This window comes from Sus scrofa, chromosome 17 (assembly GCF_000003025.6).
Source record: "Sus scrofa isolate TJ Tabasco breed Duroc chromosome 17, Sscrofa11.1, whole genome shotgun sequence".
Classification (NCBI taxonomy): domain Eukaryota; kingdom Metazoa; phylum Chordata; class Mammalia; order Artiodactyla; family Suidae; genus Sus; species Sus scrofa.
In genome coordinates this window covers 38,582,811-38,595,795 of record NC_010459.5, presented here as the reverse complement: position 1 = coordinate 38,595,795, position 12,985 = coordinate 38,582,811, and the positions used below count along the sequence as shown (strand labels likewise).

General features: G+C 44.3%; 1 protein-coding gene across 1 annotated transcript in view; it reads right to left on the bottom strand.

Moving 5' to 3' along the window:
* Positions 1–8,566, bottom strand: part of MMP24 (matrix metallopeptidase 24) — a 49,399-nt gene extending 40,833 nt beyond the window's left edge. Inside the window, exons 1-2 of the mRNA XM_021077693.1 lie at positions 8,534–8,566; positions 7,301–7,999 (exon numbers count right to left, since the gene is read on the bottom strand). Coding sequence (XP_020933352.1) covers positions 7,301–7,999; positions 8,534–8,566 — 732 coding nt within the window. The remainder of the gene's footprint in view (positions 1–7,300; positions 8,000–8,533) is intronic.

Sequence of the window (12,985 nt, the reverse complement as noted above, 5' to 3'; positions counted from 1 at the left end):
AGCTCCTCAGCACAGCAGTCAACAAGCCTCACAAACCAGTGCCAGTATACCCTTCTAGCCTTATCCTCTGCCTTGTATGTCCTACTTTTCTACTGCCCATCCCAAGTATCCCCTCCTCTAGCTACTGAATCGTTGTGGTCTGAACACATCCTGCAAATTCTTTCCTCTGTGCCTTTTTTCATCCCCCCTCCCTAGCAGGCCTTTCCCACATGGATATTGGCCTCTCCCTGGCAAATTATTAGATATCCTTCAAAATGCACCATGAAGGCCACTTCACCTGGGAGCACTACCTAGGGTTAAATGGACTTCCTCTGTGCTCTCATTGTTATAGCATCTTTGATAGTAGGAGTGGTCTCTGTGCCCATCACTCCCACTGAACTCTTCATCATGGAACTCACAGCCCGGAGGGGAGATAGACATGGAAAGAATAATGGTGTCATTCCAATGGCAATAAGCGGAATGAAGGCAAAGGAGAAGGTGTTGTGAAAAAAAGTGTGTGACAGAAAATCTAGGCTGTGATGTCAGGGATGGCCTCCAGAGGATGTGACATCTCAGCTGAGACCTGTATTTGAGGAGAAGAGGTAAGGGTCAAGGTCAAAAAATGAGCAACCTAGTTAAAAGAGTATCTCATTGAATTCCTGAGATGGGAGAGAGCCTGTATCTTAGGAAAAGAGAGAGAAAGCCAGGTTGGCTGGAGTTACTGAACAAGTGGTATGGAAAGGAGCAGAGAGGTGGGGAGGTCTTGGTCACACAGGTACAAGAGGCTTCATCATGCTATTCATTCTACTTTCATGTGTGTTTGAAATTTTTCCATGATAAAAATTAAGAGAAGTGGCCATAGTATAGTCATAATTAGTTTAGCCTTTATTCTAAAAGCCATTTTAGGCAAGTTGAGGGTGGGAGTCACATGATCAGATTTTTTTTTATTTAAAAGAAAGTTTTAATGTAAATATTGCAAGAATTCAAAAAGGTACAAGAAGAATTTTTTAAAAACCCTTGGATAATCATCAACTGGCTTTGTTAAATCTTGGCTTTTGCCATATTTGCTTCAGATATAATTGACCCCTGTGTAGATTTATTTTTAAAAGGTCAATCTGTCTGCTGTGAGAAGAAGGATTAGAGGCAGACAAGAGAAACTGATCGGGTGGGCAGTTTCTGGAATCCAGATGAAACATGATGGAAGTTTAGACTAAAGTGGAGGCAGTGGTGGTGGAGAGAAGTGGCCTCAGGGAAGAGCTGTTCAGGTGGTGGAACTGCTAGGGTTGGTGGCTGATTCTATTGAGACAGGTAAAGAGAAGGGGAGGTTAAGGATGGCTCTTTCTGGTCCATTGCTTTTAGGGCACAGAGAACGGTGTGCGTGTGTTTGTGGTACAGAAGTGAGTTAAAAGTATTATTGCTAACAAAGTTGTTAATAACTCTGCCTTGCTTTTCTCTACCTACTTTGTTATAACAATGTGTCTGATCTTTGAGAAACATTATCTTTTGTACATGTGCTTTTGTATATGTATTTGCTGCTATCCTATAGATCATCAAAGCCTAGTTCAAAGTTGCCCTTTATAATGAATATGATGGAGGATGATGTGAGAAATTGACAGAACACTGTAAGTCTACTGTAATAGAAAAAAGAAAAATCTTAAAAAAAATGAATCAGAAATAGTGATGAAGAAAGACGAGGAAAGGACTTAAATGAAATCAATTCTGAGGTCCAGTGGAACCAAATGATTTGTTCCAAAATCTGTTGGGGGTGGGGGTGGGGGCGGGGGGCAGAGCTGGGATGCACAGTTTTTATCCACACGCTAAAACAGGTACACAGACCCAAGTTGTACTATGAAAGCTAATTGTACCTGGAGCAGGGGCCAGTCCCCAGAGCAACTTGGAAACAGGCCTGGGAGCCTCCACCTCCTCAACACAGCTCTGAGCAGGTCACTTCTCTGCTCAGAAACTGTTCATGACTTCCTTCAGCCTTTGGATAAAAGCCAGTTTCACAATCTGCTCTCAGCCTTCCTTTCCAGCCTCTTCTCAAACACTCTTACTGGAAATAGAATAAGTCAAGGCCTCAGGCACATCAAATTCTCTACTGTTTCCTAAATATGCCCTGTACTTTTGTGGAGTCTTAGTTCATGTTTTTCCTCTGCCTGGACTGCCCCACTCACTGTTCTTTGTCCTTTTCCTCCTTCAAAAGTTCATTTTTGATACTACCTTCTTCCTAGAACATTCTCTGACTTCCCAACCTCATCAACTCCCCCTTGCTCCCCCAGATCTTTTTAAACTGCTAGTATACAGTTGTTCTTTTCCAAAACATGCACTGACTTTTGTATGCCAAGTACTATTCAAAGAAGTTGGTGAGGGACATAGACAATACAATCTATTTAAAAATATTTATTAAGCCTCTAGAATGTGCCAGGCACTGTGCTAGGTCCTGAGGAGTCACTGGCTACAGTGTATTAAGAATTAGTTCCTTTGGTTTTGAGTTTAAACTATACTTATCATAAGGCTAGGTATTTCCTAAGATTAATCTCTTTGGTACAAGTATGATTTTCTTTTATTTGCTCTGAAGTGACCTCTTTTAATGACTGGAGTGGGATATACCTGAAAGTAAAAAAGACTGGCTAAAAGGCTAATACAGTAATACAGAATAGGACTGTTTAAGTATTGAGGGGAAACCTCAGATCTAGGATAGGAAATTCAGCTTCTGGTCCTTGCTTTACTATTTATTAGCTACATGTGGGTCCCTGGACAAGGTGTGGACAAGTCACATCATCTCTCTGAGTCTCTGTTTGCTCCTCTATAAAATAAGGACAGTATCTTCCCTATCTCCCTCATGGTGTTGTTGCCAGGATCAAGTGGGGCCATGCACATGAAAGTGTCTGAAAGGTGCAAAGCACGTTACAAATATGAAGCTATTAAAGTGATAGGGGAAAACACAGTAAGAATAAGAGGGAAAGCATTTAAAATACAGCAGATTAGACTCAGGTTAGGTAAAAGGAAGAACTTCCAAACAGTGAGAATATTTTTTTTTTTCAGACAAGAATGAAGATATATTGGCGGTCATGACACACTGAAATACATTTTTGGCTTGGGAATCTGTTAGCACTTAATAGGCCTTCCCGAGCCCTAGACTCATTCAGGCCTCTAACTTTCCTTGACTACAGGTGCAAACTGAAGAATCTTCTCCATCTGTCCAGAGCAGACCCTTCAAAACTGGTCTAGAATCCCCGGGTCCTGGAGTCAGGCTCACACGCTCATGTGGGCTGTGCTGACTGGCTTGTCTCTTTCTGCCTATACTGATCTTCCTCGGCTTCAAGGTGGGACTTAGGAGGGTCAAAAACATATTTGAGGGGCATTCTACTCAGCTAGTAACAAGAGAAAGAGATACTTTAAATAAACCAAATGCAGGAAGCTAATTAGAGAATCAGTGGGACCTCCTGATGTGCAAAATGCAAAAGAAAGACTCAAGAAAGGAAAAGAGTGAATGAATTTCTTTCTGGCTTTGTCTTTTAGTAAAAAAAGATCAGAATTATGAAATCAAAGCCCAAAATAGCGAAAATGCTTTCCACTAAGAAGTCAGGAGACCAGGGAAAAGTTCTAGTTCTCAGTCACCTACTATCAGGCTAGTGACCTTGGGCAACTTGCAGCAATTCAAGAACTATCTGTTAAGTACTGCTGTGTGCTTACTTGGTGATCTCTAAGGTCATGGCCACCTCTTAATATTGTGTGTCACTACCACTAGATGATAGCCTACCTAAGGAGTTATGAAAGAACACAAGGGTGTAACTGTAGAACCACAGCCAAAAGGAATAATCCCTACTTTCACTGAAGGAAGGACAAGAGGGGCAATGAGTCTTATTCCTGAGAAGGGTTTTACTGCATGGCCATGAACCTCTATTTCAGATCCATGTACCTTTTTGTCAAAAAGGATAAAGAATAATCACTGGATGCTTACTGAGTAACTAACAAAGAACACTGAGAGTTGGGGGTTGTGCCAGATTGAAAAGCATAAAGCACTTTGTTTGGTTGGGGAAGGCCCTGCCTAAGAACTACAACATTTCCCCCCTCAACTAATAGTTATTAAAAAAAACTAAATGACAAACTGGCTGGAGCTACCTCAGAATGATTCCTTGAAAAGAAAGAAATAAATGTCTAGAGACGTCAGGGAAAGTTTCCTGGAGACACAGGGCTTGAGCAGGAACTTTAAGAAAGGAGGCAGATGGACGGGTGGAGGTGCAGATGCAAGCAGCATGTGTAAATGTCCAGGGAAACATGGGTAGTTTGTTTTAGGGTAAAGGAGAGAAGAGCTTGTTTGGAGTAAGGATGTGTATGGATGAGCAGGCAGCCTTCTGGTGAGGAGGTAGGGTGGGGTCAGACTCCAGAGGCCTTTAAAGATAGAGAGAGGAGCAAGCAACACTATCTGCTGACTGAAAAGCAACCATATTTCTATAAGGTTTCAATTATGTGATCCACTAGTATTCAATGAGGGGAGAATAAGGTGCAAATTGTCTAGAGAAGCAGTGGATGTAATTATCTTTCAGAAAGATTTGGACAACATATTAGCAATTGAAAATAGAGTCATCATGGAACTGAGGGTGATGTTTTTATCAGGGCCAGAGGAACTCGGAGATAGAAAACAATAGAAGGAAGTAACCAATAGCAGGCAATAAATAAATAGATGAAAATAAATAGGTGAAGCTGGTCACTTTTCTAAATGAAAGGAGATTAAGAATGCAGGGGGCCCCAAGAGACCATGCTGGGACTTGCCTGATTTAAATTTTTTATAAGTGATTCAGAAGAAGTAGAGCAAAGTGAAAATTTCAAGACTGCAGATCATATTGAGCCCTTTCAGGTAGGGAGATGCTCTGCTGAAGCAGAGTGAGCTGAAGGAAAGTACTGAGTGGGATGCAAAATGGCAGATAAGCGTCAACGTGGGGAATGTAAGGTAACAATGTACCCTGGTAAAAATAATCCACGGATAGGGTGTTATGTTCCAGGCTATCAGTTTTGACCGAGGAAAGGGATCGGGGAGCTCCTGCAGATTGTTTCCTAAAGGCAGTGTCCTAATATGTTGGGGTCAGGAAGGCTGATAAAAGGACAGGCAAAAGCAGGGAGGGACCCGAAAACCAGACAGGAAATCATCCTCCTTTGTGTAAGACTGCAAGGTCCCACATGTGGGGACACTGGTCAGGTTTACCTAGTGAAATTTCATGCCCAAGGATATCCAGAAAAGGGCAATGAAAATGACCCAGAGGATGAACGTGGTTGTTCCAGAGGTGGCTTATTAGAGGGAAATGTAAGTATGAAAAGACAAAGGCTAAGGGAGGTGGAATAATCAAAGCTTATAAAACTGATAAGCATAAGGAGTGGGTAGCATAACCTTCTCTCCAAATCCTAACATAGTCAACCAAATAGCTTTCATACTGCGCATGTGGAGTCTGAATCAGGCTAGGGGTCGAATCAGAACTACAGCTACCAGCCTATGCCATAGCCACAGCAACACAGGATCTGAGCTGAGTCTGCAACCTAAACCTAACAGCTCACAGCAATGCCAGATCCTTAACCCACTGAGCGAGGCCAGGGATCGAACCCACAACCTCATGGTTCCTAGTCAGATTCGTTTCCGTTGTGCCACAATAACAACTCCCAAATAGCTTTCTCTTAATGCTTGAAATATCATAGGAATAAAAGAGTTTCGGAGTTGAGATCATCTCTCCCTCTCTATATTGGAGATGGTAAAATTCAAGTCTAGAGAGGACAAGGAAATAGCTCAAGGTCACAGAAGCCACCAGGAGCCAAGGTAGGATTAGCAGCCCAGACCTTCTAAATCTCAGGCTAGGGTCTTTCCACCTCACCCTGTGCACTTAGGAAGAGTAAAGGAATCCTGCTTTGTGTAGGGTATAAACTCATGAAAAGCATTATTTTGAGACGAAATAAAGCTGAAAACACACACAGGATAGGGAAAGTTTTCACTAAAATCAACAGCAATTATAAGGCCTTTGGAAAACAATTACTTCAGGACTAGAGACTTTTGACATACCCCAATTTGGGGGGATTATGTACCTCTTGGAGATTCTCTCCTAGAAAAACATAATTGCACATACAAACACAATTTTGCACAAGATTTCAGACTCTCTGAGTCCCATGCCCAATTAAGATTCTTCTGAACAGTTTCAACAAGCACTCTCCATCTCTTAGGATAACCAGGCAATCACTCTGATATTCCTCAGCCAAAAAAACCCACTGTCCCAACATCGCTTATCAGAATTGCAGACCTGTAGGTTGGAAGAGACCAGAAACATTACCAAATCCTCTCCCATTGTGTGACTTGGAATAATGTCATAGTTAAAAATGTGGAGACTGGACTTGGCCTGCCTAGGTTAGAATCTCAACTCCATCACTCACTAGCTGTGTGACCTTGGACAAGTTACTTAATTCTCTGAGTCTGTATCCTCATCTGTAAAAATGAAGAAAATAATTAGAATTATAGTTACAAGGATTAAACCAGATAATTCATATAACATTTAGCACCAGGCCTGGCACACAGTGAGTGTTCAGTAAATGCTAGCTGGCATTATTATTATTATGCTTGTATCCATGCAGGTATTATGCATTTATCCATCCAATCCCCTCCTAGAGCTTTTGCCTGCACATGGCTGTGATGAGCAGCTCACCGCCTCCCAAGCTGGTTGAGCAGCTCCGATTGTTACAAACTTCTGCGTATATTGAGCGAAATTTGCTTTCTTGCAACCGCTACCCCCACCCCTGTCGGCCCTAGTTCTGTCCTGTGGGGCCACGCAGAGCAAGTCTATCCTTCCTCCACGTGACAGCCCTTCAGATATGAAGACAGTGATCGAATCCTTCCCCCGTCTCCCGCCCCCTCCCCCCACCCTCTCCTCTCCAGCTTGAGCATCCTCGGTTTCTTCTTCCAACCCACAACAGACTGGCTGCGCTTACTATTTACTCCCAGGCGTCGTACGGTTTCCCTCACACATAGTCATGCAGGCCACCCACCCCACCACCGCCACAACAATCCAGACCCTCCCGCTCCGCCCCCGCCCGCTGCCCCTGTCCGCGGTGCTGAAGCGGCTCCGGCGGGGGGGTGGGGGGGCCGGGGCCTGACGCGGCCCTTCCTAGCTCCCGCCCCGCCCTGGACCGCTGGCCCGGACCCCAGGAGCAGACCCTCGGCGCACCCCCTCCGCCCCCCACCCCCGGCTTCTGGCGCTGCCCGGCCCAGGCCTGGCCCCGGCGCCGCCCCCCACCCTGCCCGGAGGCCCCGAGCCCGCGCCCTGGCCCCGCGCGCCAGCCCCACCTGCCCAACGAAGGGCGCCTCCGTCTCGGCCGCCCGCGCCGCCCGGTTCCCGGCCCCCGCCGCCGCCGCCGCCGCCGCTCGCGCGGCGCCCGGGAGGCAGCAGAGCGCGGGCAGCAGCAGCAGCAGCCGCCCCGGGGCCCGCCAGCGGCTCCAGCGCGGGGCCAGGCCCGCTGGCTGCTGCCCCGGCGCGGCGCAGCCGCCCCGGCTCTTCGGCATCCCGGCGGCGGGGCCCGGCCGCCCGGCTGCGATGGCGGCGGCGGCGGCGGCTCCGGCCGGGTCCTCCCGCTGCAGCGGCTGCGGAGCCGCCGAGTCACCGCGCCGCGGACACGCGCCCGGCCCGCCTGTCTTCGCCGCCGCTGCCGCCTCGGCCGCCAGCGCGCCCCCGCCTCCGCGCGCCCCGCCCCGGCTGGGGGCGGCCAGGGGCGCGGGGGCAGCACCCAGGCCAGACCCGCCGGGCTGGCGGCTGTCAGGCAGCCCTGGGACACAGGCCGAGGAGCGGCGCTGCGGCGGGGGTCGCAGAGGCCAGAAGAACTGCTTTTGGAGGCAGGGTCCAAAGGGGTGGAACTGGAGGAAGGGGGCCCGAGGGGCAGCCCTGAGAGAGGGGGAAGAGGCTAAATAAATAGTCTTGGAAATAGAATCACGTCTCGGCTGTGAGGGGAGGATATCCCGGGTTGGAGGTCCGAGGCCAAGGGCATAGTCCTGGGGGAGAGGGGGTGAGGGGGCACATAGCAGGAGATGGGGGCGGGGTGTGAAGAGCTGCCATGGGGTAATGGCAAGGCTGGAGGGAATGAGCTAAAGAAACAGCCTGGAGGAGAGGGGCTGAGAGGGTAGCCACGGAGAAGGGAGAGCAGGGGGTTGAGAAACTAAAGAATAATCCCCTGGAGAGTTTCAGGGGGATTGCCCTGGACGCATTAGGTGAAATTAAGGTGAAGCTCGTTTTCTCAGCCCCAGAGAGAGAGAGATCAACCAGTTGGGAAAATCATCTTTCATCCAAAACAACCCATACTTATTGAACACTTTATATATGTAGGACACTGGGCTACTTGAGATACAAAGAAAAACAAACAATCCCCTCTCCAAAAAAACAACAAACAAACAAACAAACAAAAGACTGATGCCCTGACGTGGAGAGGTTTACAGCTTGGTGAGAAAACGTAAGTGCAAAGAGTCACAGGCCGGCAAACACGGAGTGTCAAAAAGCATAGGGGCAGGTGCTCTGGGGTCAGAGGAGACTTGATAGAGGCCTGAGACGGTCAGGACAAGCATTATCGAGGTTTGGGGCGTGGGACAACTCTAGCTAGGTCTTAAAGGAAAGCCTAGACTGAAACAATGGAAGAGGGATGGAAAGGGCATGATACAGGAAGGTGAGGGTGTACAACAGGTGTCTGGGGCAAGATCCCTTTCTCTGAAGCACAAGGTTCCTATAGAAAAGTTCTGGGACATAGGGAAGGAGTACAGGACTGTAAATCCTAGGAAAGTGAATTTGTATTATATTCTGAAGGGACATAAAAGTGGTAGTGTTTGAAAGTGGCCTTTTTTTTTTCTTTCTTTTTTCTTCTTTTGAGCAGGATAGTGGGTGGAAATTGGTGTTTTATGATTACCCGGCAATTTGGAGGTATGGAAAGGGAACAGGCTTTAGAGTCACACCTATGTTCAAATCTTGGCTCTGTCCCATTTTTATAAAAAAAAAAAGATCCTGCTATCACTACATAAGGTTGCTGTAAGGATGACTTACTTGACATTTAATAGATGGTCCATATTTGTTCCCCTCCCAGTGTACAAAATAATGACCAGAGGAGGCAGAGAGATTATTTGGGAGATTACTGCAGCAATCTAGGTACAGAGAAATAATGATGAAAATAATTAGCCTTTGTTAAATGTCCACTATGTAAAAAGCACTGGGCTAAGCCCTTTACTGTATTATATCTCACTTAATCCTCATAAATAAACCCTATGAAAGATGCTATTATCATCCCCAATTTACGATGAGGAAATGAAATCTCTGAAAAACTTTGCCAAATTGGCATGACTTATAAATGGCCGAGCTGAAGCGATCTGACTTCAGAACCCTTTTTTTTTTTTTTCTAGGATGGTTATCGGGGGTTAGGGAAGGGACTGATTTAAGAGACATCAGGCAAAAAAGAAGAGGGAAAGGAGTTTGGAGTAATGACACGTCTAGAAAGATGGGTGGTGGTTTCTTCACAAAAATGGAGTTGTCATAAGGAGGAACTGGCTTGAGGGACTCGAAAAGGAGTTTGACTTCACACCCCCTGAGACCGAAGTGACCACAAATTCCCCGAGATGGGTATAGCAATGAGTTCAGAAGAGGGTGGAGAATAGATATTTTGGAGATATCCAGGTCAATATGATAGCTTGAAACTGAAAAATTGGATTTGAAAAGAGCAAGAGCTTAAAGGCCCTCTGCTGAGACATATATATTTAATCTAAAGAGTGGTCAAAAAGATTGAGGAATCAGGGTTGTGGAATATATGGGAAGGAGGAGGAGCATTTCAAGCAGAGGGAGAGGGGTTGGAGGTGTCAGGGAGCTCACAGAGACTGAAGACTGCATACACCCATTGAACAGCTAACAGTCTAGGAGGCAGCCAGACATAAGCAAGTCATTTTGGTTACATATTATAAATTATGACAGAGATGGGAACAAAGTGTTATGGAAACATTGAGGAAAGAGCAACAAACTGCTCAAAGTTAAAAGATTTGGGAGAGAGTATATTCCAGAAGGAGGAAACAGTACATCCAAGGAGTGAAAAGGAACAGACTGGACTGGGCATCTTAAGGACAAGATCTGTCCTATTCATCTCCTTACTCCTAATGCCAGATGCTTGTTGAACTGCTAATGAGGAGGTAGGGCTAAAGTGGTCCATGAGACAGTTAGCAAGGATGGTGGATGTGAGCTGTAGTAGGTAATTTATGATAAAGAAGGGAGAGGTTGGTATAAGCAAATGGATACTAATAAAATGTAACCCTAAGGAAAGGTCTAGAGAGCATTGTGAAGCCAGCCCAAGAAGAGGTTTAGAGGCTTTAGTAACACTCTAAGATGGAATCACTAGGGCACTGACTTCCCTTTTCCCTTTTTTCATGGAAAAAGCCCTGAACTTAGATTCAGATACCAGAATATTGACTGTCAGTAATTTGTTGTGAACTTTGGGGCAAATCATTTCATCTCTTTGACCTTGGTTTCCTCATTTGTAAAATAAAACTAATGACCCTGCCCTCTCCACTTTATGAGGAAGACCGCATGAACGGTTGGGATTCAGTTTGTAAACTACATAGTTAATGGAGCAGATGTTATAAAAGAGGTGTTGGTAATCTTATCAAGAAGCATTAATTATATCAGTGCCAGAGCTCCCTGTAGGGAAACTGGAGCCAGCCTTCTCTTTCTTCATCATCTTTCTTATTTCTTTATTCCACAAATATTTATTAAATATCTTTTGGGTGCTATCTGGGCAGGGGATATAAAGGAGATTAGGTTATAGTTGCTTTCTTTAGAAAGATAATCCATTGGGAAGATAGACGCTTAAATGAACAGCAAGAAAATACCATAATATATGCTATAAGAGAGAATAGAAAAATATTCTGGGGGTAGAGAGGAGGGAACAACTGTCTAGAGATGGAAGGAGGTGAGATGGGCCTTGGATGAGTGTGCTATATAGAGTGGGAAGGAAACTGTGTGTACAAAGGCATGGATAGATGTTAATGTCATGTGAAGGAATTTGTGGACTCCTTCATGCTCTAGGCCAGCACTTCTCAAGCGTGGTTCTGACCCTTTTAGTGGGTCTAGGGGATCAAAACTATTTTCCTAATAATACTCAGACATTATATTTTTCTTTTTGACTCTCATTTTCTCATGAGTGGACTATGTGGTTGTGCAGAGGCTTCATGACATGTCATGACAGATTGACTGCAGAAATAGATATGAGAGTAGAACTACCTTGTATTACATCAGACTTTAAATAGGTTTTCAAGACTGTAAAACAATATCATTCTTGCTAAATTTTTTTTTTTGGTTTTGAAAAATGTGGTTATTTTTCATTAAAATGTTATCGATATTCACACATTTATTATTATTTAAAATAAATTAATATGTAAATATTTTAAAATTTCTCAACTTTGATTTCTAGTGTGGTAATTGTCAATAGATATAATCCACATAAACAAAGGTTCTTTGGAGTCCTCAATAACTTTTAAGAGCGTGAAGGCAATCCTGAGACCAAAAGGTTTGAGAACCTTGTTATTAGCCATAGGACATCACTGAAGTGTTTTGAATAAAACAGTGACATGATAGCATTTCAACAAATTGTTCAACAAATATTTATTAAACACCTACTATATGCCCAGCACTGCTCTAGCTGCTTGGATAGAGCAGTGAACAAATCAAATCAAAACCTCCTTTCATGGAACTTACACTGAGTGTTACAGAAAACAAACAAAATAACATGTGTAGAAAGAAAGAAAGAAAGAAAGTTAGTAATAGCTGTTGAGAAAAGCAAGGAACTGGGATATGAAAGCTGAAAGGTGTAGGTGTGTGTGGGGTAAGATTTTAGATAGATCAGTCAGGAAAAGCCTCAGGAAGAAGTAAAGACCTGAAGGAACAAGAAGGGAAGAGAAATGAACTCAGTAGAGGGACTAGCAAGTGAAAAACTTATGGGACAGAGCATGCCAGGGAGGTTTGAGGAACAACTTGGAGACCAGTGTGGTTGGAATGGAAGAAGAGTGAAGGTATTAGGGGATGAGGGCTATGAAGGGAAGGGGTACCTCTTTGAGGGAAAAAGCCAATAGAAGATTTTTAGAACAAAGAAACATCTTTCTTTTTTAAAAAATTGAAGTGCAGTTGGTTTATAATGTGTTAGTTTCAGGTGTACAGCAAAATGATTTAGTTATACTCACATTCACATATATATATATTCTTTTTCAGATTCTTTCTCTTTTAGATTATTGCAAAACACTGAGTATAATTCCCTGTGCTATATAGTCAGTCCTTGTTGTTTATCTGTTTTATGTATAGTAGTGTGTATATGTTAATCCCAAATGCCTAGTTTATCCCTCCCTCTCCCTTTCCCCTTTGGTAACCATAAATGTTTTTATATCTGTTTCTAGATCTGTATCTGTTTCTGTTATGTATATAAGTGCATTTATATAATTTTTTTTAAGATTCCACACATAAGCAATATCATATATTTGTCTTTGGCTTGCTTCATTTAGTATGATAATCTCTAGGTCTATCCATGTTGTTATAAGTGGCATTATTTTATTCTTTTTAAAAATTTAAAAAAATTTTTTTGGTCTTTTTGCCATTTCTTGGGCCACTTCCCGCGGCATATGGAGGTTCCCAGGCTAGGGGTCGAATCGGAGCTGTAGCCACTGGCCTACGCCAGAGCCACAGCAATGCCAGATCCCAGCCACGACTGCAGCCTACACCACAGCTCACAGCAATGCCAGATCCTTAACCCACTGAGCAAGGCCAGAGATAGAACCCGCAACCTCATGGTTCCTAGTCGGATTCGTTAACCACTGTGCCACGACGGGAACTCTGATTTTATTCCTTTTTTTAACAGCTGAATAATATCCCATTGTATTTATTTTAAAAATTATTTATTTTTTGCTTTTTAGGTCTGCGCTTTTGGCATATGGAAGTTCCCAGGGTAGGGGTCGAATCAGAGCTACAGC